The following is a 27944-nucleotide window of genomic DNA, read 5'->3' on the forward strand; positions in this document are numbered from 1 at the left end:
CGTCCCTATTGAAACTTTATTGACGTATCCAGGAAAATACAAAAGCCCTAATGTACAGATGGGCTTTAACAAATAACACAGGTAAGTATAACACGACGCTTTATGCATTATAGGGTCACCACTAATTAAGTAATCAGGCTATTCCACTTTTTGTACACTCCCTGGAAATCCAAGAGGACCCCTAGTGTCCCTACAGGCGCTTATCTTACTGTATGTAGTAAACATACAGGCACTCACACAATTTGCCGTGTTCCAATTATCCGCCGGGAGGCGCTGTGTCCCCTCTTCGTCCGCATTCATGTGACTGCCGTAGAGAGGCGGGGTTATAAATGTAACAATTTAGGTGCTACAGTGTAAACCAATAAAGTGTCCGTGATAACTGAGCGCATCTGCCTCGCCGCCCCGCTCTTCCTTCCTCTCGCCGCGGACGCAGACGAGACCAACCTCGGTCGTCAAATGACATTTGCAACGGCGGCGCCGCCACCAAAGGGGACGGGACCGACTCATAACACATTCATATGAGGTGCGTAAGCTTGTGGCACGTTAAGATAAGGGGGAGCCGAATGCAGTAAATTCCTGCAAAGCCGAAAGGTGCTCTGCATAGAAAATTGGTGTGGATTGTCTGAGAGCGCTGTGTGATGGATGCAACAGGGTTATTCGTCTCGCGGGGGGGTGGGGGTCTGTTCTCCGTCCGCATAGTTTGTGACCCAAGGCGCTGTCCTGTTGCTAGGAGACCTTTTGACAGCTGGGAGCCTTTTGAGCGGTGTCCTTAATGGTGTCTGCTTAGCTGGCAACCCAAACCTTCCCCCTTCTTCGCAGTTCAGTCCCCATGCGCGCTGTTCGTGCGTAAATCCTAATTGTGTCTTGTGCGTAAAAGACACCATTTACCCCCGTGGTCTTTTTGCAGGGAACAATGGCCCACTTGTAACCATCAGACCCGAAACATATCAACCTTCCGGATATGTTTCAACTTTTATGAGGCAAAAACGATTGGAACTCAGTGTATCTCAAGTAGAAATTATATGTGATATATATGTGTGATGTGCAGCTAATTTTTTTATTTTTTTTGTTAAATTCCATTATTAAATGATCAATAGAGATCACCAAAAAGAGAGAGAGGGATTATTAGTCCTGATTTGCATTCTTGATGTGGTTCTCAAATATGCTTTTAGTACATTTTCTTTATTTTCATTCTTAGAACCACATCATCAAAAGCTTATTTAGACCAAGGTATGAAACGTGTGCAGCATGTGAGCCTGAATTGGGTCTGGACTCACAACTACAGGATAAGCTCCTTCTCTCCCTCATCAATCAGTAGCGGTTGCCTGTGGCCATGCATCTGAAGGTCACTCATGAACAGATCAATAACTAGATTTTGCTGGGGACTACACTCAAGAGCAGGCAGTAATGCACTCAGCCCTGCCTACACTTAAGGCGGTCCACATACACACATAGGTTTCCTTCAGTAAAATGGCCATATGAGAGGACATGGCATGACTTAGTGTTCAATGAGTGAGTAGTGTTCCAATCAGAGCATCCAGCACAGCTTGGATTTCAGAGTGCATCTGTGCCGACCTCTGTTTCCCTCTAGTGCTGCTGGGTATTTTCTTGCAGGAGACTGTGGGGTATCAGATTCAAGTGTGTAGCACATTATGTCAAGGTTGTAGCTACACCAGAAGGACTTGGTGTAATTTGGACTCCCAGCTTGTTTTGTGAAGTGCTGAGCTTGTTATTCTCCTCTCTGAAGTATAGGGGCCTGTGGCTGTCACAGCGCCTGTGCTTTACATGAAAAGGCTTTGAAAGAACAGCTATAAGAATTGTCAAAGTCATCAACATAGATGCAAAAGGCTCATGGCACAAACAGAAATAAAAAAAAAATCTTTAATAGTAGTTACTATATATGCACTAACAATTGACTATGTCAGCACGTATGGGACAGAGCAGTATTCTTTGCATTAAACTGAGGAAGATCCATTTAAGATCAATATGGTGTTCAATAAAGGTGTTCCCAGTGTGCACACTCAGAAAACTTTCTCTATAAACAAATGTTTTTGCCTGTCTTATTTTGTGGATGTAGTTGAGGTTAGACGAGGGTACACCCACTTAAAAGAGAAGGTTGTATAGTCTATATTTTTGTTGTAAACAACAATGTATTAGTTCGTTTCTCACAAACTGTCAGTACAGCTTGTCTGTGGCTCTCATTCTCAAGCCAATTGATTCCAACTGAACATAGTTCCTACCGACATAAATCTTAAAAAAAAAAATATATATACTATTGTTAAAAAAAAAAAAAAATCCTAAAGCAATTTTTTTTTCAGCCTGGCGTAAATAGTGTATTTGTTGAGGACTATTTTCAGCTTTGGAGTTGGTGTGTTGGTGAGTAATTACAGCAGGAATATACAGTAGTACCCACGTTCATCGCAATGAAGGAAAATGTCACCCAGTGCAACTGTGGAGCTCATTTATGTTGTTAATTGTTTTTGGAAAACAATGGCGCTCTGTGGCACAGGGGAATATCAGGCTTTGGCTACACAGTCAATACTTGTTGTGATTAGTCCAGTTTATGGTTGGTGTTGGTATTCTCTTGGCATTTGTTGACAATAAAAATTTATAGAATATTGACAGCCTAATTTAAAATTGGTATGACCATCAATAGAAAAGAATCCACCTTTTTTCTTTTTTAAAGCCACCGTGTGCAGGATTTTAGAGATTTCTGACTTTAGCATCCCATCCCCAGTGGTAGTATTAAAAAGGACACTGTAGCCGACAATACTGTACACCACCAAAAGCCAAGGTCACACAAGGTACACATCAAGGTCAGTTAACTAGTCAGAGGGAGTACCATTCATCCCTTGAAAATAGTCGTATAACGCTGTATTTTCTGTGGCTCTGTAGGAGCTTTGTCAAGATTGAGAAAAAATAACTTGCAATGATGTCATCTTGGTTTGAGTTTAGACACCACAATATTTTAACTGGTAGCTTTAAGTAAAAAATATACGAGCGAAAAAAAGAAAAGAAGATGCTCTTCATTGCATTATGGAAAATGTAGGTGCCGTTATATTTGGAGTTCGACCCATGGTGGTGACTTAAAATCAGCATGTGTCAGCCTCTACTGCTTCAATTTTGTCCACTCTTGGGGGAAAAAAAAAAATCTACCTCCTGTGAATCAACCAGTTTTATGAGAGTTAAATATTACATTACTGAAGTAGATCTTTAAATATGTAGTCTTCAGCTTCAAACTGATCGAAGTTATAAGATAATATTTTTATCTTTATATTTTCACATATTCATCATATTCATATTTTCTCCCTTGGCTCTCCCTCCAGCAGAGTCCAACTACAAACAGCCTGACTCATCATTCATCCAACTGCTAGCCCACAGCGTGCTCACGCACCAACACACACCCATTATTTCCTCTGTCTTATATCCCCATCACCATGAAGGTGACATAGCAAGCCTCCTGGCAGACGGCAGCATTTAGACTGATGGCTGGGACTGTAAGTGGACAGAGATGGATTTGGATGGACAGGGTGGCATGCTGCTGATGGATGGGTAGAAGCAGAGAGGGACTAAGGATGGGTTGGAAAACAGGGTATATTTGCTGCTACATGGGATCACAGCATACAGTCAGTTAGCCACACTCTTTCAGATATGTTCTGCAGTCCGTGTTTTTGTGTCATCCACCGTAAAGAATCTGACTTCAGAACTGTGGCACATAATGATGGGTAGAAGGTGTTCTTTGTAAGTGTGGGTGCATAATGGAAATGTCATTCATAGCAAAGCATTTTGTGTGATAAGTAAGGTGTCACTGGTCTACATTGCATTTAATTTAATGCTTCATGCAATTCCAAATATGGAAAAGAAAGAAAAATAAACCAATCATTTGCATTTTTTTAGCTCTACATCTTGGACATAGGAATAGAACATGAACATGAAAAATACTGACTGTATCTCTACATTAGACTGACGTTTTTGGTCATTCTGGTAATTTTCAAAAACATACTTTGTAGTAATATTAAATATTACAGCTAAAGTCTTCACAAGACTAAGAGTATACATCTAGAAGCACTGTGTGGCTGTACTTAGGCGCAGTGGAGCTTTGAGCTAAATGCTAGCACTAGCATGTCAACATGCTAAAAGAGACAAAGCTACATGCTGATGTTTGGCAGATATGTTTATCATGTTCACAATCTTATATTGGCATGTTAACAGACTAAATTTTGTTAGCACTACACACAAATACAACTGTGGCTGATGGAAATGTCGTTAGTTTTGCAGGTATTTGGTTATAAACCAAAGTAACGGTCAAATTAAAAATTTGACATGAATGTGTACCAGATTTCATGACAATCCATCCACTGGTTATCAGGGCATTTCATTCAAAATCACAAAGATCAATCCCATGGGGTGGTGCTAGGTGAAAAGTCAAGTGATGACCAAAGTCATGAGAATTGATCCTCTGGGAACCATGAATGTCTGTACAGAATTAGATAAGTGAACTTTGACGGTTGTTGAGATATTTCAGTCTGGACCAAAGTGGTCGACCAACCCACCAACATTGCCATCAATAGAGCAATGCCGCGTGTCTTCCCACTGTACTGTCAAAGCAGTCTAGCTCTCCAAAAATGTAGAGGAATCCTTGAAAACATCATGTCCACATTCACTGCAAGAGTGCAATTAGGGAATGTCCTATGCCCAGAATGGATGTGTGTGTTAATCAGTTAAATTACAGTAGTAGTCATAGTATCAGCAGCATTGTTATAGCGGTAATAGTAGTAGTGGAAATCATGGTAGGAGGAGTATTAGTAGTAGATGTACTATTGTTGTCAGTGTGTGATTAACATAATAGAGCTTTGTCTTATCCACAAATCTAACTCGACTTCAATTACATATCATCCATGTGTGTATGTGTCTGTAGCAGAAGGGAGATGCTGACAGGACAGAGGCTCTGCCAGTCAAAGTCCCACCAGGACTTGGTCCTCTCCGCCCTCAACCAGCAGAGGAAGGACGGCCTGCTGTGTGACGTCACCCTGGTGGCCGGTGAGCAGAAGTTCCACGCCCACAAAGCTGTCCTGGCAGCATGCAGCGATTACTTCCGGGTGAGTCCTCCACCACATTACATACTGTACCTTGAAAATGTATCTGTGTTTTACAAATGAGCATTCGTAGCTGAAGAGGAAGATTACGTGTGTCTTATGAACCCACACAAACACCTCCTTTGTTTAGTATGTACAATGGTTTGACTGATACAAAAGGATTGCACTCTTATCAAGCTGATATTTGCCATTCTATAAAAAGCACGTATCAGTCAGGCAGTGTAGTCCACTGCTGATGTGATAGCGGTGACAATAATATGTTATGTAACCATCTTCAGGTCTGCTTAAAGCTGCCACAAAACCTGTCTCACTGCCGATGATCCACGTGAAAGAACTTCATTAGCATGGATTATTGATGGAGGGTTATAGAGTCCTACAATGGTCTCAATGCTGTTTCAGGGGCTCTTCCATGCAGCCAAGAACAACATGTCTGACAAACTCAATTTTAAAAAGTAAATTTGAGAGTTCTTTTTAATGAAAATGGGTAGGTTTACACGCACAGATGGCACAATATATAAAGCACTGACAGCTTCAGTCTAAATTAAAAGTGCTACAGCAGCTCATCCTTCACAAACCCACCTGGATTGAGCCCCAGCGTTTGCTGTCGTGTGGTCTCTGGCCGAGGCTTCATTCGGATTCTAGTAAAGCCACAGAGGTAGACTTAGGTAGACTCATGCTGTCAGACAGGAGATTTGCTGAGATGGGCCGCACAGGGAAAAGTGCGCCTATGAGATTTGATTTAGGGACACTGAGCAGATTAGGAAGTAGAAATTAATCCCTCTTGAAAATGAGAGGCAGATTAAATATGTCCAAGTTGCCCAGGGATTATTCTTGCTGTGTGAATGTTTGTGTATGTGTCTAGGTTATTTTTGCTTCACCCTGTAGAGTTGAGGGTGGGCGAGTCGCTCTCCTCTCCTCCTTTTGTTCGTCCTCTTCGCTTTTGTTCTCCTTTTGTTCTCCGGCTCTGTTTTTAAACACCGCTCTCTCAAGTCCCGGGTGAGCCGAGGAACCCCGTTCCAGCACTCAAGTCATTAGATCAGCCTGTTACAGTAAGCTAGAAAACTTACTCCACTTCCCCGTTCCTCTGTAGGGGCTTCACAACAATATCTTAAGATTGTCATCTGACTCCACAGCGGGGTTTCATTTAGTTCATTTGCTAAAGGGATGAAAGTGCCTTGTGTCGTGAATAGCGAATGTGTTTTCTCTCCCCCTCTGCGCTTCTTTCACACTCAGACACCCGCGCGTACATGTGGTAGTGATTATAACGCATTATCTAGACCAGTGGACATGAGTGATTGTAATGAAATACCTGACCAAGCGTGGCTTGTTTACCTGGGACTTGTCCTGAATGTGTCACCTGCCTCTTCCACTGCCGTCACATTACTAAGACGTATGGACAACCCGGGGAGAGATGAAGAAATCAGTCACACCAGCATCACACACCACCCTCAGCAAGAGCGCATGTGCACGCACACACTAAGTCGCTCCTTGTTTTCTTTGTCTTACAGAGAAATGTTGTCTTCTTGCCCTGCAGTCAGGACAGAACTCATATCAAAAGCTATTAGTGTCTCAAACATTTCACGTTGTATGTAGAACCTGTACTAGACAGAACTCTTGCTTTTACTACTTTATGAAAACAGTGCTATATTAAGATGGATTGTACAGTATATAGTTCAGACCACATAATTTACAGCTAATCACCCCTCCGTGCCTTCTAATACAGCTTGATTCGATAATTTGATCTACTGTAAATCAATCCGTTGGTGGGGACATTGGTGTGTGAGGATTTGATGTGAAAATTGCTGTATTGCACTCACCTCTTGCAGTGCCTGGAGGGAGAAAAGAGAGAAAAAAAAAACCATTCATTACTATATTCAGTGCTCCATCCCAAATTGAAACTTCGTGGATTTTCCTTCCAGATATTAACAGCTACAAAAACTTGAGTAGCAATTTTTCATGCCAACTTAGGTTTTTCTTTGCAGTATTTAATAAACAACAGGGTGCTAGAAAAACTGCGACACTGATGTTGGATTATTCCATGGTCTTGATGTGGTTTCGCTGGTTTTTCTACCTTGTCAAAAGTAAAAAAATGCTGTTAAACACCCTGCATCCTTGTAAACCTTGCTTATTTTCAGGACATGATAATGGTCAAATTTGAAGAAAAAGATTAGCACAAATTTCCAACAGTTGGCAGCGTCAGTCCAAAAACTGGTATCCCCCTCGTGTTCGAAAAACCTAGCGGCTGAAAGAGTTGTACTCTTGTAAGCGCTTTTCATGTAAGATATCACCATTTCTGTGAAATACCTGCCTGTAAATATATCCACATGCCCTTAGAAAAATGCTAATATTTCACTCAGACATAAAAACAACCTCACCGAATACTGTAATATTTTAATGGGTGTGTGAGGGAGTCCTCTCTGGTATGATCACCCCAAGCAGACACATAAATTTTGCTGTCAAGTCAGGCGAACAGAAGCGCTTCACTCCCACTGCAGCACTGTGTGAAAGGACTGCAGTGAGCAGCTCTATGTGTCTCTGTGATCTATAACCCAAGTCAGAGGGGCCATCCGTCACCACCAGCGCTCCCCTCAGCTCCTCCACCAAGGTCAGGAACATTCATGCTGGAGGCGAACGGCTCTACAGACACTCTCTCAGCCTCGCCACTCCACATGCACACACACACAAACAGAAGCGAACATGCACAGCATAGGCACTTTCTCCGTCACATTGCCTGTCCTTTTTTGCCTATATCTATACGGAACTCTCTGTGTTTTACACTCTTTCACACACTGACCACAGCTCAGCCACCATCACACCCCAGGTTTAGCCACAGGCCCTGCTGTGCTCAGTGGACCAGTGGATTTTTAATTAGCGCAGTGGTGAATCAACAAGGCTGAGTTCTGGGCAGAGATGTGCAGGCCTTGGTTAAAACTCAGCATGTCCTCAAGTGGACCCTGTCTCACATCACATTTGCCATCAGAGGGGGTCGGTGCCTGGTTAAAGTTCATGTGTCCTATGAATCGGGGAGAAGTGGATGAGGTTTGGGAGGAACGAATTGTCATTTTCGTGACAGAAAGAGATGCTATGCTAACTGGCCAGCCAGATGGCCTTTTAAGCTTATAATGCAGTTATACAGCAATTTCTCAGATATGGTACAGAGTGACTGTGCTACTGTGATTAAAAAGATATGTGAAATTACAAGTTAGCTAGATCACCATCCTGAGGCAAGGAAACTGTTGGGAAAGAAACGACACCAGCTACAATTAATTTTCAAAAGCGAGTGATGCTGTCCGTGTGTTCCATTACAATCCAGAAAGATATAAACTAAACCTTCATAACCTTGCTGTCCCTCATAACTAAGAAGACATGTAGTGGAGGTGTTTTTCATCGTGGCCACTTATGACCCATCGCACTCCTCTCACTCTTCCCCTCCGCACTGCTGCGCTTTGTTGGTTGGCCCTGATCAATGGGTCTCTCATCCCCCTCATGGTGTGACACCCGTCAATAGCTTTGATTAGTGAGCAGCAAGCTGGACTCTCACACAGCAGGGCCAAACTGCAGACGCTGCGTCCGCTGCTTTGATTTCACGCGGAGTGTGATGTGCGCACACATGCTGACATCCAGGGCCAGGGCAGGTAAATCAACAAAGAAGGGTTTTAGGGTGTTGTATATGGCAAGTTTTGGTTGATAAACTATGATAGTGTTTTTTCAGGGCGTTCACATACAAAACCAGTCCGTTAATCCTGTAACAATTTATAGATAACATAATCATCCGAGGAGAATCAACACTGAAGGACAGTAAGAACAAAGCTGGATTGATTTCACCATCAATACTCACAATTATTGAGCATTTTCTAATAAAGTGTGCCATTGCTTGATCGCATTTTTTTTTTTTTTTTTTGAAACCAAAGATCGAAAATGCCAGATAAAATATCTGTGATGTGGTGTTCCTTCAGCTGACTTCCATGTTTTGGCTATGTGTCACCAGGCCATGTTCAGCTTGTGCATGGTGGAAAGTGAGGCAGACGAAGTGACTCTGCAAGGAGTGACCAGCGTTGGACTGAAGCACGCTTTAGACTTCGCCTACACTGGACAGGTGAGCGTGACAAATAGCCAGACCAAAAAAAAAAAAAAGCATTGCCCACAGAGACCTAAATGTCATCTACAGAGAATCTGACGAAAAGAAATCATTGCACTTTTCACCCCGTTTTATTGGGAGGTGATAGCTGGGAAGTGCTGTTCAAAAATACAGGAGCAAAAATCACTTAAGTGCAGTGGTGAAAGATTGTGCTTAAATGTAGATGTAAGCCCATTGTTTCCATGTAGGTTACACTGCATTGGTCGGCCCCACTGGCTTGAAAGGCAGTCTTATTTGAATGCCACGGCCTGCTCAGTAGTCCAGCCTCCGTAGCCACTTATTTGCAACCCCTCTGTCATGAAAGACGTTTCAACACATGAATCTTTGACCTGTCTTACGAAAGAAAAAGAACTTTTTCAATATGAAGCTGAGTGTAGTGTACACTAATAGTGTAGGTTAGTCTACAGAGTCACCAAGGGGGCACCCTCTCAATAACAAATGTGGGACGCACTACACCAAGGAAACTCAATCGTATGCTTCCAGCATCCCAGAAACACCTCCCTCTTTACCTTCACCCACACACTCAGCACAGCCCTCCAAGGCAAGGTAACACTTGTCTGGCTAACACATGCTAGAGACACATGCTACCTGAGCTAGCAAATGGTCTCTGCTTATCAGTCACCAAAGAAACCCTACCGGTAACCTCTGACACATAGCCTACAGCACCTAGCACATGTGACAGGCTTTACATTACCATGACTGTTGACATGGCTAAGCAAACTAATGCGGCCAAGCTAACCAGCTTAGCTAAGCGAGCCTAGCAATGTGAACTAACATGTTAAGCTAACCGGCATGTTGCCGGAACTGGCAGAATGCAGCCTAAATGACTAAGCAAACCAAGCAAGCATCCGCCAGCTAATAAAGTACTAAACTAACTTGCTGGCACTGATATTCCTTTGAGACTTCAGTATTAATTGAATTATTACAGATGCATTAATGCATAAGTGGCATTTTTATGTTGTTGCTGGTTCGGGGGGAGCTAATTTAAACTATGTTATATATTGTCGGGATGTTTAATCTACAACAGTGCATTATATTTCAAAAGCTAACCAATATTTGGAATGTAAAAAGTCTTTGCTGGAACTAGTAACTATGGCTGTTGCTAGCAGAGTAAAAAATATAACATTTTCCCAACATTTCACAAGTCAAGTAAGTTGTTAGATGCAGTAGTTACTTTTCACCAATGCCAAATGTCACCAAAATAAATCAAAACATGGATTTTTGCAGATTACCGCTTTAATCTCAGCAGCATAAGCTTCTACTGCAGCATGCTTTTGGATGCTGTGTTATCTAGGAGTGCGCAGGTGCTGTATCAGATTTGACTATAAACTGCTCACTCCTTTGTCGACTCTGGTCAAACTGCTGAACATTATTCTGGGACCTAAATAAGGAAGGGAATTAAATTCAAGAAAGTAGAAGTAAAGAGCACAGTACTTTATTTCCATGCTAAAGCAGCAAGTGTCATGTGAGTGAGGTCACTGTCGTTGCTGTCTCACCCCATCGACAAATAATAAGTGTAACATCATTTCCAGTGACCTTCCTTGACCTTTTTAGTGCCAGCAATGCGCGGTCCAATAAGCATCCTAGCGGATTATGGAGTGTACTGAGAGGCCAAGAACTTTGTAATTACTCCTAATTTTATTTCCACAGTGGAAATGAGCAAAGAGTGAATCAGTTAGGCAGCGTAAGTAGGTCAACAGCAGGCTTGAAAGCCGCCCTGCTTTGGCTGGCACAGCTCCTGTCTGCCCAGAGGAGATGATAGCAGATGAGATGAGGGCAATATGCTCATCCCCACACCGTAAATAATGACCTACTAAAAATCCTTCAGCCACATGTCATAGGCCAGCAGGGTGAGTGAGGAAACGTACTGCCACAGGATGCTCTCGGACTGGAAGTCAGTCAGTAACTTCATTAAAATTTTTACTGCATGCCAAGACCACGGCAGAGGTCTCAATCAATTGGAACCCACATGGAACATCCTGCAGAGTTTCAGTTTTAATACCCACAGACATGAATTTACTAAGACCATAAATCTTCTGTTTTTCTGAGCTAAAAGAGTGAAGTAGAGTGAGCCTTCATGGGTCAGATCCGGGGTAGAGGACATGTATTGTACTGCATATTCTGCCATACAAGCATCTCCTTTCATTTTGTCTTCTCCACATGAAAGCTCGCAAGTAGCAGGCGCAATAAATGTCGGTTTACACAAGAGCTCACTGTACTCCCACACTGCACCAGCCGCGGTGTTATAAAACTGACTTCTGCTGTGTGAGGTTGAAGTGCTCTAGCTGTAGTGGGCCTCTGGAGTGGAGAGGAGAGCAGGTTATGAAGAGCGTTCACTTACGGTTATTACAGTTATTATAGATTGCCTTTGTTGCTGTAGCTTCCTGCCAGGACACTGATTGAGTCAAAGAAGAGAAGAAAAATGTAGTTTTTGTTGTTTCTAATCACGTTCCCCTTTGCTTAGGGTTATCTAATTAAAGTAGCAGAGATGTTTAAAATGGGACCATAGATTGGAGTTTTCCTCTTAAATGAAGATAATTTGATCAATTGGTGATGAAACATTGTAGTATTTGTATTCTCACTCGATTCCAATGCATCCCGAGGCAAAGAGCCATTAATTGTTGCTTTCCATCTTAATATGCAAAACTTATGAAGCCCATAGATTGTGCTGGTGGTTAACTGGATGTCTGCCTCGCAGGAAACGACACTGTGATAAATGGGACTGTGCAGATGCAGCTAATTGCAGAGAAGAAAAAGAAAAACTCAACAGCAGAGCTTGCTGGGAATGTTTTAAATATCTTGTCATTCTGAACAAATTGCTTGATGATTTCAAATGAACTGTTAACATGAATGCTAAACTGGTCAAATGATGGGTTTATTTATATACACAGCATAGCATGTAATAAAGCACAAAAGCAAACTAAGATGTTTTTCATCAGTGTCTGGACAAACATACACCGGAAGCAAGTGGTTATTTGTATCCAAATCTGTTCCACTGAGAAAAACAAATAGCTGCTATTTCCGTTTTCAGAAATCATAAAGTAGTGGTAGGCATTTTAAGCAAAGCCATTTCTCCCACTTTGGCCACTGATGCAGTCACAGCTCTGTGGCTATGTAGGGCAGGCTGCTGAATGGATTATCAAAAGGTTTGTCCCTGCCTTTTAAAACCAAACTAAATTTGATTTGGAGTAGGTGAGTCCACTGTGTGAGGGGTTACATGAGGCATGTCTAGTCTGATTGGGTTATTACTCCAATGATTAATGGAACATTTAACTCCATGTGGTCCCGTTAGTATGCTCACACAAAGAAATGAGAGCTTTACCCGCCCTACAATTCGTATTACCTGGCTCTTCTCCCAGGAGCCTAGCAATATTACCTGGCAGTGTTACAGAGCTTTATGTTGCATATGGGTGGGTAATATGGAGGAAACAGAAGGAGGCTTTCGGCAGATAATTTCAGCTGCTGTTCATTCAACTCAACAAGAGGCATTTTGGCAGAATCAGGGCTGTAATAATTGTGTGAATGTGTTGCTTTACTCAGAGGATGATAATGATGAATCAAACACGTTGATAGAGCAATTTTTGGTCTGTCACACTCACTTTCACTGTCTATTGCAACATCTTTTTTTTTTTTCTCCTTTTTTTTTAAATAACCTGGAATATAGACAGAATTTTCATTAATTGTTTATACATATTGTGCTGTGTTACGCTTAGGCTACTATAACTGCTCATTGACAAGCATTTACCAAACACAAATGAGTCAGCTCAATAGTCAAAATGTACAATCACTGTCTTATGGCTATTGCAGCACGGTTTTGTACACTGCTTTTGCTGTCAAACTCATGACCTCTGAGTCAGCATTGTCATACTCATACATTTGCTTCTGAATTATCTGGGTCATGACTTGGTAGAGAAATATAATACTCATCCTCAGTTACTGTTATCACAACTCTTCAACAACAAAAACAAAAGTGCAGCAAACATGAATTTTTTCATTCTTGTGTCTATGTTGAAACACTGGATTTGTGACACAACAGTGCCTGCTTGGGGCCAAAGTGGCCATTGCCTGGTAATACATACAGGGAGCAAAAAAAAAAATACTACTCAACCCGATAAACTTTAAAAATAAATAAATAAATAAATAAAACTTCAGAAAATGAATGACTTTCAACAATTGTTTGAGAGGAAGCAGGTGGTAGAGAGCTAATTTGGGTAAAATAAATGAGGTAGACTTGATAAAGTGAAAAAAACAAAAAAACAAAAACAATTGATCTTGTTTATCTCCTCTGCCCAGATTCTGCTGGAGCCGGCGGTGATCCAGGACGTCCTGTCTGCAGGCAGCCACCTTCAGCTGCTGGAGCTCCTCAGCCTCTGCTCCCACTACCTCGTCCAGGTACGCACACATGCAGCCGTGCTTGTGTATGAGCTGGGGACGTAATAAGAGGAACCAGAGGAATAACCACTTCAAATTACAGGGTTCCCAGCCGAGTAATGGAAATCCTCTAGTATCGTTGGGTTTTGAGAGGTGCGTTCCACTCAGGAACAGCCAGTTGATTTGATCCTGCCTGCAGGGACTAGCAAGGAAATTTACAAATGGGCCACTTAACATGAAGTGAGATAGCTTTTATATTAAAACTTATTTCGCACATTTATTAAATTAGTGTCAGAATCCAATTCGCAACTGCACTAGAGACCAGTAAGTATTCCCCTTTATGCAAACAACAGAGCAGCATGGACCAAGATTTTCAGGTTATGGAAGTGCCCAGTCTTTGCTATGGAAAATGATATACTTTATTTTTTTACACTGAGATTATGATGAATATATTGATAGTGGCTCTGCGATTTGTGTGACTAACACAGTGACATCGTAACTTCATCTTTTCACCAGTAATGGCGTAAAACACCAGTAAAAGACAAGAGCGACCACCATTAGGCTGTCACCTCTACCAGCGTCACATTGTTCATCCTGTGCGTTTCCTGACTACCCTAAATGTCACTCGAGTCAAATGTGTGCTAGTGCAAACAAGATGTCACAAATCTGAACAAGATGTTCACAGGCCAAAGCCTGCAGATTTGTTGTGGGACAATCCTGGTCTCTCAAACACACACACACACAAACTGGAAACTCCAAAACCCAGATCAAAACTGACATGGCGGTGTGTAAAATGAGCATTGCATATGATCCTCCCTGTCCAATTTCTGTACAAGAAATAAAAGCAGCGTCAATAAACCAACAGTTCCACCTTTTGGGAAATACACTAGCTTTCTTGCGTAGTGTTATATGAGGGGATTGGTACCAGTATTTATACAATTCTGTATACTAAACCTGAAGCTAGAGCCAGGTGATTGTCATCTAGCTCTATCCAAAGGTAACAAAATCTGCCTACATTCCACCTCTAAAGCTCATCATTGAACACATAACTTGTTTAATTGGTCAAAAAAACAAAGTTGTGGTTTTAGGGGGGGGTGTTATATGCTTGGTTATTTATTGGCTGGGCACAAACTTCTTGGAATCTTGTTTGTTTTTGTTTTTTAAAATCAAAAAGATGGTAAGGTGGATTCCTTACCTTTTGACAGAGCGAGGCTACCTGTTGTCCCCATCTCCAGTCTTTAGACTAATCTAAGCTAACTGCCTCCTGGCTGTAGCTTAATATTTTGTTGTATCGATTGTCTCATCTAGCTCACCAAGACAGAAAATAAGTGCATCTCCTAAATGTTGAACTATTCCTCCAAGCTAATATCGCTGCAAAGTTGAATCTCAAAAGTAATTCATGTGCTTTAAAAATATATAAAATACATAAATAAATAGAGCTGTAATTGTAGATCTCTAATCTACAGCAACCTGTGACTAATGTTGTATTGCGTCCTCCTCTACAGGGAGATTACAGGTCAGTCAGTTAGAGAACTGAGGCCTTTGAGCCCTATTCAGTGTGCTGCTCAAGGACACATCAGCAGGGTGGATACTTGTCAACTAAGGTGCCTGAGGCCAGATCTCTTCAAGAACTAGACCACCCTGTTGCCAATTTCATGTACAGTATTATATGACAGAGACTAAGATGGATCTGTGGGAATAAAGGCAAAGTCATCCTACCGTCCTCTGGGTATACAGCCGGAGGCTGCTTGTAGAGTAAAGACAAATCAGGTGGAGGTTGTTGGAGAATCAATCAAAGGCATTTTATGTTTCACTGGAATTTGTGCATTTTGCAGTGGTTTTACAATCACCTGACATCACCGTACAGGCAGGGAGGACCCAAATGCAAACACACACACACGAAGGCGGGTAGATGCAGTGAAGAGAGTTTAATAATAAGTGAAATTTCCTTACAGTCAGTCGGGTGAACGGGAGGGCAGACAGGAATCCAGGAACAGGGTAAAGAGGAAAACTAAGGAACTAAGCCAAGAACAAAACAGATAATCCAACACAGGTAACAAATCCGTTAGGAAACTAACGGCACAAGAAGAACATGAGGGACCATACACTGATGAACTGACAAGGAGGGAAGGGAACACACAGATTTAAATAAACAAGGGAGGTAGGGGTGATTGGGAACAGGTGAAACACATCAGGGCGGGGCAGACAGTCACAGAAGCGGGAAAAAACAAAGACAGGAAGTAAAAAAAAACCCCAACCAAACCACAAGGGAGTGATTACAAAGTAAAACAGGAAATAATGAGAGTCCAAAGAGGCACTCAGAGGGCAGATTGTGCCACTTTATTATATAAACATACATACTCTGCACACTGCATGTACGATTTGATCTCGTGTGTGGTGATGGTATCCTCAGATCCCCTCCACCAGACTCTATTCTCTTTATACTGTTTTTTTTTTTGCCATTTGTGTGCTTACAGTTATATCACAATGGTCAACTTTGCTCTAATGTGCCATCTGGTGGTTGCAAAAGCCTCCTCACTGTTGGTTTGTGTTGACCAGTGAATATCTTACTATAAACAAAACTAAAAAAAAACTCCTCAATACATGACTTTTCTGTCCGGTCATATCTTTACCTAATTAACACTATATTATATTTTGCTGTTTAGTTTGAATAGATAATAGGAGGTAAGACCAGACCAATAACATTGATTTTCCCATTAAACACTGCACCAGCTGATTGAAAATCAGAGAAATATCAGCATCAACCACTTCCGATATGATCGATGCTGATGTGCAGAACTCATTAAATTGAATATTGAATAAAACTGATCAATACTTTACTTGTGTTACATAGCCCTTTGACGCACACGTTTTGACCGGTAGGTATGTGATATTTTTGACGTTGCTGTTTGCACAATCATGCAACAGCAACATCATTGCTAATATTTATTTCAGTATTTATTGAAGACCTTTAATCTCATTTGTTTTAAATCACTGATTCTGAGACTTTAATAAAAATACACTGCATACTTTTTCTGTAAAATAGTAGTAGTAGTAAAATTGAAATGTAGGATGTTTCAGAACAAAAATATCATCTTTAAAAGTTTAGTAGTTGAGCCTTTAAGGTATTAGAGGAGAGAATGTACTCGCTGATGTGTGTTGGTAGTTGAAAGACAACCAGAAGATGGCAGTCTTATTCCACCAGTCAGACCTCAGTTTATTTTATTTACCCCTTTTCTCTGTATCTGCTTCCACATTTGGCATTTGTAATGTTGACATTTAACTATGACCCTGAATGTGTAATGAATATGTATGTAAACATACATATTCATATTCAATATATATCTATCTATATCTATATATATATATATATATATATATATATATATATATATATATATATATATACATATATACACACACACACACACATCTCTCTCTCTCTCTCTATATATATATATATATATAGATAGATATATATTATATGTGTGTGTTTTTGTGGTTTGTAGAATAGAGTACATATTTTATGCAATATAGATGAGTGTATATGATCACCTCTTCTGAATAAGTTGAAAAAAATCCGCATAAATGTCATGTATTCTTATAGGATCAACACTAAAGTAAATCAAAGACTACGTCACAGAGCGTGGGATATTGCAGAAGTTGATATTTGCCTAAAGGTAGCTCAGAGCAAATTTGGAATATTGAGCTGATATCAACTTTTGCTGTTTGAAAGTACTGAGAGAACATTTAAATTGGAATATAAAACCCTGGACTAGTAGTAGTAGTAGTGGGGATTCAGGTTAGGTGTGTTTGCCAGCTTTGCCATGCTACTACCTGTACAGACAGACTTATCTTCATTGGTCACCGTAGTGTATTTTAACATCACGTGGTCCGGCAGCTGTCTCTGAATCCTTTCAACTTATGTAAATGGTGTAGTTCATCCATATGTTTGTGCATTCACTTTGCAGGAACTGAGCAGTGTGAACTACCTGGAGCTGTACCGTGTAGCTGACCTGTTCCACCTCCCTGCCTTAGAGGAGGCCGTGGTTGGCTTCCTGGTGGAGCATCTGTCTGAGCTGAGCCAGAGCCGGCAGGACGAGGCCCTGCAGCTGCCCTACCGCCTCCTCAGGGAGGTGCTGAAGAGCGACCGCCTCACCTCCCTGAGCGAGGAGGAGATATGGAAGGTACTGGAAGTGTGTGTCTGTGCGTGTGTGTGAGTGTGTGTGTGTGTGCATGTGTGTGGACACAAGAGTCCCTTGCAACTAGAGACACGAGGAGATGCAGCATTGCTGAGGTAATTTTTTGACGAAAAATAAACTGAGAACAAATTCCATCTTGGCACCAAACTATTCAGTATATAACAAACGTGTGCGCAGGAATACATGACGCAATATTTAGCTAACACACAGACTGATAAAGGACAAATATAAACACTGCCATCTGCATATCATATACTGTTTGTTTATAATAATGAGGGTATGCCAAAGGCAGGACTGTTTCGCTGATCCTTACTGTGTGCACATGTGCCAGAGACTCTCGATCCATGCGTCCGTGTGAGCGTGCATGCTTGATGAACTGCCGGGATTGCGGAGGGAAACGGCGGCGCAGGGTGGTGACTTGCTGTTTTGACTGTTCATTTGCACCAATCAGCCTGCCCTCCTCCTACCCCCCACCCCCATCTCTCTCCCTCTCTGTCTTTCTCCCCTCCTCGTCTCTGATTAGGCCCACCGCGGCTCCATCAGGGCCCCAATCCCCCAGCTGTCACTCAGCCGCCCGTCTGATTGAAAACAATCAGGCCTCTGATGGCACAATTACCCTGACCCTTTAGCCAGACGCCGCCGTCATAATCAGCCTCTGATTAGGCTGCTTTGGGCCTCCTTCACTTCGCCCAGAAGGTTAATTTGGGCATCAGACGGAAACGAACGGCAAGCAAAGGCCGTCGCTTGCCGTCGTTTAAAAGAGTGTGTGTGTGTGTGTGTGTGTGTGTGTGTGTGTGTGTGTGTATGGGGGGGCTGTAGACGCCAATATCGGACAGATATAGCTTGGCCGTCAATCATTGTCACTCAGAGTTTTCATAGGGTCTCTCACGCTCTGGAAATCACATTTTCTCTGGCTTTGTTTTTTCCCCCCTCTCTTCTTTCTTGCCATCCTTTGCCTTTGCCATCCTTGCCTTTCTGTAGCCCCCCCCCCTCCCTTTTATGTCTCTCCCTCACTATCTCTTTCCCTCACTCTCTACTTTTCACACACACTCTCTCTCCCACTTTCTCTTTCAGTACGTAGGGAGAAGGAGTTGATTTATTCTGTGCCCTGAGGAAGTTGTGTGATGCAGCGTGACCTTCACAGTCAGCTGCCGTAGTACACACACACACACACACACACACACACGCGCACACACACACACACACACACACACACACACTGTCACTTCAGAGCTATGAGGAGGAAAGAGGCGGGGTGAGCGATAGAGAAAGGGGAAGTAGAGACAGGAGAGTGGCACAGATACCACAAAAAGACAACCTTGACTTCTATGTTTGATGCATATTCACAAATTTAGAGTGGACTGAAGGGGAAATAGAGGATAAAACGGTTTTGTTTGGATAGCTAACATAATGTACACACTGAGTAATTTGTGCCTACATCATACACCAAATGCTGTGTGAGGGTTTCCGTTGTAATACTGTGAATTCTGGCCAATGCTTGTCTGATTTGTCCATGGACATCCTTGTTGCCTGTCTCCATTGCCCCTGAAACTCGCCTGTATTCTGCAGATCTCAGTCTCTGCACAGATTGTGTTAAAAACCGCTTTGTTTTCCTGATAATGGCATCAGTGATCCCCAGTCATCTCATTGCAGCGAAGTAACCTTGCACTGCTCTCAAGTTCAATTAAACCCCTTCTCTGGAACCCAGTTTGCGTGCATTTAACAAAGGAGGGTGCCTGTGGATATTTATAGTCTGTATATCGAATGCTACTGATTAAGAAATGCTTGTGTGTGTGTGCTTACTTGCCTCATCCTTGCCATAATAGCCTATAGGTACCCAGAAAAATCCATTATGATTAGCAGTTCTTCACTTCCTTTTTCTTAGATACTCTCCTTTTGTTTTCCCTCCTTGCTTGTTTTTCTGATTTTTTCACTTTCTCATGCTTTCCTGTAATCTTTCATTCTTTTCATACTGACTCCAAGATGTCACTTTCCTTCCTTTCCTTTTCTCTTGTACTATTTATTCCTTCCTTCCTCTCTCTGTTCCATACCTCTTGTCTTGCCCTATCCTAACTTCTTCCTTCCTCCCACCCTCTTTTTAAGGGACTGTATGAAAGCCAAATGATATTTTTTTGTTGCACATTTAAAAAAAGCAAGGCACTACTCAGAGTTATTCATATTTTCTCTGGACCCTTTCCTTGACTTAAAAAAACTGCAACACCCTCCTCCTAACATGTCAAAATAACACAACAGTACTCGATTGGTTGAATTCATTTTCAATAATAAATAAAAGAGGTAATTTAAGACAGTGTATCACAATTTAAACTTTAGTTTAAGGGAACTATAATTTGACATAGCCACCAAATCTCCAATTAAATTCAGATTGAGCAGTTACCAAGTTTATGGAAAACATGACAAAATAGTGAATCTTCTTGTCACTCTGTTTTTTAATGAAAAGCCTGATAAGCAAAACTTTATTACTGCCACCAGATGAGAGAGCTTTCTCTTTCTGCCTCTAGTTGGTGGTTCTTTGGTTGGAACATGACTGTCGCTACCAGTACACGGAGGATCTTCTACAACATGTCCGCTATGGCCTGATGGACATCCCCACCCTGCACCACCTTGCCCATAGCCACCCCCTGGTCCAGTCCAGCCCTACTGCTGCCGCCCTGGTGGACGAGGCCCTAGACTATCATCACACCACCTTTGCCCAGCCTCTCCGCCAGTCAGCCCGTACCAGGCCTCGCTTCCAGTCGCTCACCCTCTACATAGCTGGCGGGCGGAAGCGGGAGGTGAGCAGAGTCAGGGAGCTGCGGTACTTCAACCCGTCTGCGCAGGAACACGTACGCGTTGCAGGTGTGTCGAACTGGAGCGAGCTGGCGCCCATGCCCACTGGGCGCAGCCACCACTGTGTGGCTGTAATGGGGAACTTCCTGTTTGTTGTGGGTGGTGAGGTGGAGCATGCCACCGGGAGGACGTGTGCAGTAAGGACTGCCTGTAGGTACGACCCCAGGGGCAACCGGTGGGCCGATATAGCCTCCATGAAGGCCTGCAGAGAACACTTTGTCCTGGGAGTTCTGGGTCAGTACCTGTACGCAGTCGGGGGCAGGAACGAGCTGAGGCAGGTGCTGCCCTCTGTGGAGCGCTACTGTCCCAAGAGGAACAAATGGATGTTTGTCCAACCCTTTGACCGCTCACTGTCCTGCCACGCCGGCTGTGTGGCTGACAACCTGCTCTGGGTCTCAGGTACACAATGATGGGAAGAAGGACTCCAGATATACACCCACTCTCCCATATGCAATACTTTTACCTTAATTCTACACATACCTGTACATGTACATACATGGACACACTCTTGACATTTACTTAAGACACACACCGCTTTGTGCATATTTGTACCACAGTCTTTCAGTCTCTGATAAAAACCCAGGGTGCTGTTCCTTTGTGTTACAGGTGGGGTGACAAACACAGCTCAGTACCAGAATCGACTAATGGTGTACGATCCAGAGCAGGTAACTATGAAGTGATGACAATATAAACAACAAATCAAGTACACTTATAGTCTAACATACTATATTACCGCTGACCATATTTAGAGCTTCATATTTTTAAAGATGCCATCGCCAATATTTTTAGATTAACTATGGATCATATTACTATGTCTAATGTGAAAGAGATGTGTAATGGACCCACAGAGAATTATCATCTTACTCTATGGTCCCCCTCCGTTTTATGGAGTGTTTTAGTGTCTGTTAACACATTGTTTTGGTTTTAAAGCATGCAACTTTCCTGCTTTTGGTTCTTTCTCACCGCTCTCATCAGCACTGTTTCCAGCAGCAGCAGGCAGCTGCTTTCAGCAGCCCAACTCCAAATGGCCCAAAGTTAGGAACTATCTGGTGAAGCATTTAAGCAGAGAAAGACTTACTAGTGACCAAAAGCAGATCGAAGTAAAGTCGTCTGAGACAGAACTCCAAATGAATACTAATGCTGCTCTGTATTTGCTGGCTGTGTAGGAAGTAAATGTTTGCCATCACGTTCAACTTATCAAAATTTTGTTACGCATACTGTACAGTCTCTCTGTCCTGGAAGAGATACCCCTCCCCTCTTGCTCTCCCATGTTTTTCCACTATAAAACATTTTATGCAGGAGTATTTTCTGGTGTAAGGAGAGAGCGTGTCCAACATTCTTCAGACTGTAAAGTTCTCTGAGACATATTTGGTATATTGGCCTGTTTACAGTAAATACAATTAGTTTAGTTAATTTTAAGTCTGCATTCATTTTCGTCAGAGTAATATTACTGTTGTGAGGTGCATGGTTTTGAAAAAAAAAAAAAATCTTTTCTTTAACTACATCAGGACATTAATGCAGACCTTATGTATACTGCGATGGATTACACAACAGGTAAGAGTCAAGAGTCTGCTGATTGATTTTCACACCATATGGAAATTAATTGCAAACAACGGCACCCAGGAAAATAAGATAACTACATATATTTTTTGAACCTCTACAGCTTACTTAAAATATAAACAGCAATATGTTGTAGTTGTAGTAATTATTCATTCTTAGCGGTCGCACTGGTCCTTTAATGTAAGTCCTCCACATATTTCTTCTACAAGTTACCACCTTTTATCCTCAATACAAAGTGAACGATCATTTGGAATTTATTTATTTTTGTTGCACTCTTTCAGGGCATCATGGATAAGAATGAATATTATTAAATACCATTTCTGTATTTGCCATACTCACAGCATTGGAATGTTGTGAGCTGCAGTCTCTGTTTGTGTGTGTTTTGAGCCAGCTGTTAAAGAGGCCTGGATCTTGGTGAGGCTGTATATCGTATGGAGGTATGCGGCGTGTTTAAGTGTAAGGTGCATATCCATATGGGTCTGTGTTTGTACACGTCGGCGTGGAAGCGAGGGAGCGAAGAAGCAAGTGAAAGAGAGAGGGAGAGAGTCTCATTTGTATTCACCATGAATCTACATTCACCTGCCAGAGCAACAGCAACCCCCACCCACTCTACCCTCAACAGATGGCCACCCGTCAGCTCCCAGCAGACACACACACACACACACACGCACACACACATTCTCTCTCATTCTCTGCCTCAATCAAGCACGCACACACACACACACACACACACACACACACACACACACACACACACACACACACACACACACACACACACACACAAAATAAGCTTCAACACACTTAGTGAAATGAGCAGGGATCCTCGGTGTAAAATGGAGTGGCTGAAACATATGATTAGAAATAGGGAGGGAAGTCATTAGTACAAACCAGAGCTCTAGTGTCACGTTATTTATCTAGCACTGAGCATACATCAATTACCCATGCATGGATATGCTTAAATATTAATCTTCTTATTCATCCTCGTTCCCTTCCCACCCTCTGTTTCTCTCTCCCTCCCTCTTCGTACTACATCTCACCTCCTTCTCATCTGCATCACATCATTTTCTCCCTTCTTTCTTCCCTTCCATCTGTTTTAACCACCTCCTCCACTCTCCGCTTCCGCCACCTCCACCTCCTCTTCAGGACCAGTGGTTGGCCCGCAGTCCCATGTTGCAGAGGCGAGTTTACCACGTCATGGCAGCAGTGAGGAGGCAGCTCTACGTGCTAGGTGGTAACGACCTGGACTACAACAACGACCGCATCCTCGTCCGCCACATCGACTCTTACAACATGGACCTGGACCAGTGGACTCGCTGCTCCTTCAGCCTCCTCACGGGTGGGAAAAGTGAAGACACCACACATATGGACTTACAGAACACACCCAAATTCACAGAAGACTGTTTGACATACACTTATTTGCTTTCCCGCCGGGAGTTAGATGAAAAGATTCCACTCTCGTGTCTGTACACTAAATATGAAGCTACAGTCTGGAGCAGATTAGCTTAGTTTAGCAACACTGGAAATAGGGGAAAACAGCTAGCCTGGCTCTGTCCAAATGTAACAAAATCTGCCCGTGCTGGTTGTTTGGCAACTTCACCTAGAAATAATCCCACACATAATCCCATCTAATACCACACTCTTTTTACACTTACATTTTTACAGACTAAACAAACTGATACATGTTATACAGTAAATCTAACGTGTCAGTGAGCTTTAGAGGTATTGGTAAAGTGGATTTGTTACCTTCAGACGGAGCCAGGCTAGCTATTTCCCTCTGTTTCAAGTTTTTATGCTAAACTAAAGTAACCAGTTGAGACATCTCAATCTTTACATCAAACCCTTGGCAAGAACGTGAATAAGCGTACTTCCTAAAACTACTCCTTTACTTGTATGTGAAAGAGGTTGCTTTACAAACCCACAGACAATTATTACCTGCAGTTTCCCTCAGTGCTATGGAGCTTTATCATGTTTTTCATCTTATTATTTTGATTTTCTAGCCCATAACTCTACTGGTTTTGTGGGTTGTTGTTTTTTTCTGATGCAGCAGGCAGCTGTTTTATATATAATGTTATATATATATGTTATATATATATATAATGTTAGAGAGAAATACTTAAGATTTGAAACCAAGTTTTCAGTGGCTTTAATGCTAATTCATCAGGAACACAGTACATTTTTTAATTCCAATAATGTACTGTAAGAGGTACTTGGAAACGTAGGTTGAGTTAAGCTCTCTGCTTTATCATCCTCTCATTACATAAAAACATTACACATAATGACTCCCTGCTGGTTTTGACGGGGCAGTAGACTGACATACAATGAAAACACATATGTCCCCACTTTGGGGATGGCGTACAGGCACTGGAGACAATCTATCATGCCTGTACCGTAAGATGTGGTAACGTTAACTCATGTTATAATGGACGTCTATAGTCTTTACTGAAGACTCACAAGGTTTAAAGTTCAGGTGACTTTAATATCCCTCCATCTCTCCTCCTGCATGACTTTCCTCATTTTTTGTAGGATCCTTTCCTCCTATTATATCTGTAAAAGTTTGAGACAAAGTCACAGGAAAGAGAACAGGATCTCAATCTTAACTCCCTTTACACTCTCGCCCCTCCCCAATCTTTCTCTATTTATCTCATTCTCTGCCTCTTGGGAGACGTGGAAGTCATATTGTCAGAATGCCCCCTGCTCAGCACAGTGAAGTATTGTGTCGGCTCTGTCCTCCTCAGGTCAAAATGAGTCCGGAATAGCCGTCCATGATGACAGGATCTATGTGGTTGGAGGGTACTCCATTTGGACCAACGAGCCTCTGGCATGCATTCAGGTGAGAGATGTGGCTTTGAGATTTAGCTGTGATATGAATTCAGCTATTCATATGCTGCTCATACGATGAAGTGAAACAGCAGTACACTAATTATAAAATCTCCATTACACCATACATCTTGTATTGCCACGGCCGAGGCGGTTTTGGGAAAGAATACCAGTTTTTTTTTTTTTCATTATCCGCCTCATTTTACCCTAATTTTTAACAAAAAGCACTGAAGATGTCTGTAATAGGTGTTTAACAATGTTGAAAAGATTTGTTGCAATGCAGTCAGAAATATTGTATTATATTATGAGTTAATTATCTAGTTTGTTTGAAGGAATGTGATAATTTAATGCCCGAACACTATCAAATATTTTGGCATTGTCCAATAATCGAATGCTACTACTACAGTAACAGAAATCAATACTAGGTTCACATACTGGGTTTCCTGGATTTGAATATAAAGAACTTAAGTCCACCCTGTCCATATGAATTTGTTTTACCTTACCCCACATCTTTCACTGTTTCTGCCAGCTTTCCATATGTAAACTAGCTATATGTTCAAATGATGTCCCTCTGTACCTTGAATTGTGTAAGTGTGTGAACTGGGGAGTGAGAGGCAAATTATATAGTTCTTTGTCTATTAAGGTAGAAAAAATTTGTTATGGAAGTGCAGTCCATTTACCATCTTTTCCCTCCTTCTCTACTGTGTAAATGTAGGAATGATTGTTGTGGGAATTGTTGGCTTAGAAGGAATGTGAAGACTTGGTGGTTTCTACAAGGCCAGTTCTGTCTTTTAAATTCCAGTTGGGAACTATAAGGAGCTGTAACTGACCTGCAGTGGCCTTCATTTAAAGGTTAAGGAAAAGAAATAGTCAGGTGCTCATTAGGAAATAAAAAGTTTTTGATTGCTGTAACCATTCCTCCTGTTCATATTGGCTATTAAAAGATCCCTCCCCGAAGTGCTCCCAGTTTAAGTGTCGGGGGACAAAAATCAACAAAATCCAACGTCCTCATTCTGTGCAAAAAAGTATTCAAAAGTTTATCTGAATCCAATATGTGGCTTCAGCAGTCTAAGTTAATTAAATAAAGCGGATATCTTCCGAGGTTATTGTCTTTTTGGTATGAAATTCGATCTTTGCATTTCCCTGGACAGGTTGTTAAGCTTCAGTGGAAGGACAGTAACACAAGTAGCCACGCTAGCAGCTCTGTGAGGCTCTACTTAGGGACAGCAGTGCTTTGAGTAGAATGCTAACATACTAACATGCTCACAATGACAATGCTAACAAGCTGATATTTAGCAGGTATAATGTTTACTATGTTCACTACCTTAGTTGAGTATGATAGTATGCTAAGATATTAAATTATTATATTATTAAGAAAACACAAAGTGCAGCTGAGGCTGATGGGGATGTAATTTTTTTTTTGGGGGGGTTGGTCATAAACCAAAGAATTGGACAAACTGAAATTTTGATCTGATGATGGCACTAGATGAGAAGTCAGGGGATCATCAAAGTAATTAGGATTTGTCTTTGGGGGAACCACACGTCTGTACAACATTTCATGGCGGTCCAGGTAGACATTATTGAGATATTTCAGTCTTGATCAAAGTGGTGGACCGAACAACAGACAGACCAACATTGCCATGGGGCTAGCGTGGCCAAAAAAAATACTCGTTACACAAAACCACTGTGTCATATTTACGACTGACAGTATGTACTTGAGGGTAATTTATGAGGAGAACCATATATTACTTTATAAATGTCTTCTTTCCAGGTGCTGGATCTGAGCACAGAGGGAAAGGAGGAGGTTTTCTACGGGCCAACATTGCCATTCGCCTCCAATGGTATAGCAGCTTGTTTCCTCCCCGCTCCTTACTTCACCTGCCCAAACCTACAGACTCTACAAGTACCCCATCACAGAATAGGTGCTGTTTAAACCACTGAAGAACAAAATGTCAGAAAACATGAACACGTAATCAGGAGATGGAGGAGCCTCAGCTCAACTCCGGAAAGTCAGTATTTGCTAATGTGACTGACAAAAATGTACCTAGATATAGTAATCATCTAGAACCTGCCAACTCCGTCACGAGTGCACAGGGATTCCTTTGAGACCCAAATGCAATAATATGACTTTCCTGATCTACAAGAGCCATGTTATTCTGCAAGCCTCTAGGAGACTCAAGACACAAGCAGCTGTCACAATAATACGGCATAACTGTTGTATTTCCCCAAAGACAGATGCCATTCATGATGTCCAGTGAAGAGGTGATGAGCAAGTTGAGAAAAAATAACTCCGGACGGATTGTAATTCCTTAATAAAACAGGAACAAAATGGCAATCTTATTACCAATTAAGTGACTTCTTGTGAATTACTGATTTACTTAATTGTCCACGACAGCTGTAGGAGCTTTTCTAGCTAGAATAACTACATAACATTTCTATCAAACCACTATAATCACCTTGATGGCTCGAAAAAGATGTGCAGTATTATATTTTTCAAGATATAGAGGAGAAAGCCTGCCTGAGGCAGAAGCTCATCAGTGCATACTGTAAATGACCATGTATTTCTTTACTTCCAATGAAGGTAAAAATTGATTGATTTTTTTCCTGCCACAGCAGTGACATACTACTGTATGTGTGTATCATACTGACCTTTGTAAGTGAGCGTGAGATTTTTATTATGCTCAGGACCTAAGACTGTCTATGTTCAAATGAATGTCATTGTCATTATTCGGATAATATCTGCTGAATATTCTCCAAAGTGTGTATATGATAATAACACTGCATTATGCTGATTTCCAAAAAAATGTGTTAATGAAGAGAGAAAATAAATCAGTGCACTGCCCTCATCTGTCCAAAACGATATGTCTCAAAGAATACATGGAAAGTTTTCAGAATAAAGATGCTACATAC

The 27944-nt window shown here is 41.8% G+C and overlaps 1 protein-coding gene and 1 long non-coding RNA gene across 2 annotated transcripts; one reads left to right on the top strand and one right to left on the bottom strand.

Moving 5' to 3' along the window:
* The first annotated feature begins 409 nt into the window (after positions 1–409).
* On the top strand, positions 410–27925 carry klhl32 (kelch-like family member 32). The gene is made up of 10 exons (XM_040118972.1): positions 410–523; positions 4922–5099; positions 9085–9192; positions 13528–13626; positions 17577–17792; positions 20327–21053; positions 21261–21319; positions 23361–23553; positions 24953–25047; positions 26806–27925. The coding sequence occupies exons 1-10, from the start codon at positions 519–521 to the stop codon at positions 26965–26967; spliced, it is 1842 nt and encodes a 613-aa protein (XP_039974906.1). The 5' UTR covers positions 410–518; the 3' UTR covers positions 26968–27925.
* On the bottom strand, positions 12714–15730 carry LOC120784842. The gene is made up of 2 exons (XR_005706506.1): positions 15559–15730; positions 12714–13659 (listed from the first exon to the last, which is right to left on the bottom strand). It is a non-coding gene; the product is annotated as an uncharacterized LOC120784842 (long non-coding RNA).
* Positions 27926–27944: the final 19 nt, after the last annotated feature.

The sequence above is a fragment of the Xiphias gladius genome, chromosome 22 (genome assembly GCF_016859285.1).
Source record: "Xiphias gladius isolate SHS-SW01 ecotype Sanya breed wild chromosome 22, ASM1685928v1, whole genome shotgun sequence".
NCBI classification, from domain to species: Eukaryota; Metazoa; Chordata; class Actinopteri; order Istiophoriformes; family Xiphiidae; genus Xiphias; species Xiphias gladius.

Bases quoted from the DNA above. Each gene is read 5' to 3' on its own strand.
- klhl32 (XM_040118972.1), top strand. The intron at 21,054-21,260 runs GTACACAATGAT...TTTGTGTTACAG, and splicing joins CAACCTGCTCTGGGTCTCAG to GTGGGGTGACAAACACAGCT. The intron at 21,320-23,360 runs GTAACTATGAAG...CCTCCTCTTCAG, and splicing joins TGGTGTACGATCCAGAGCAG to GACCAGTGGTTGGCCCGCAG.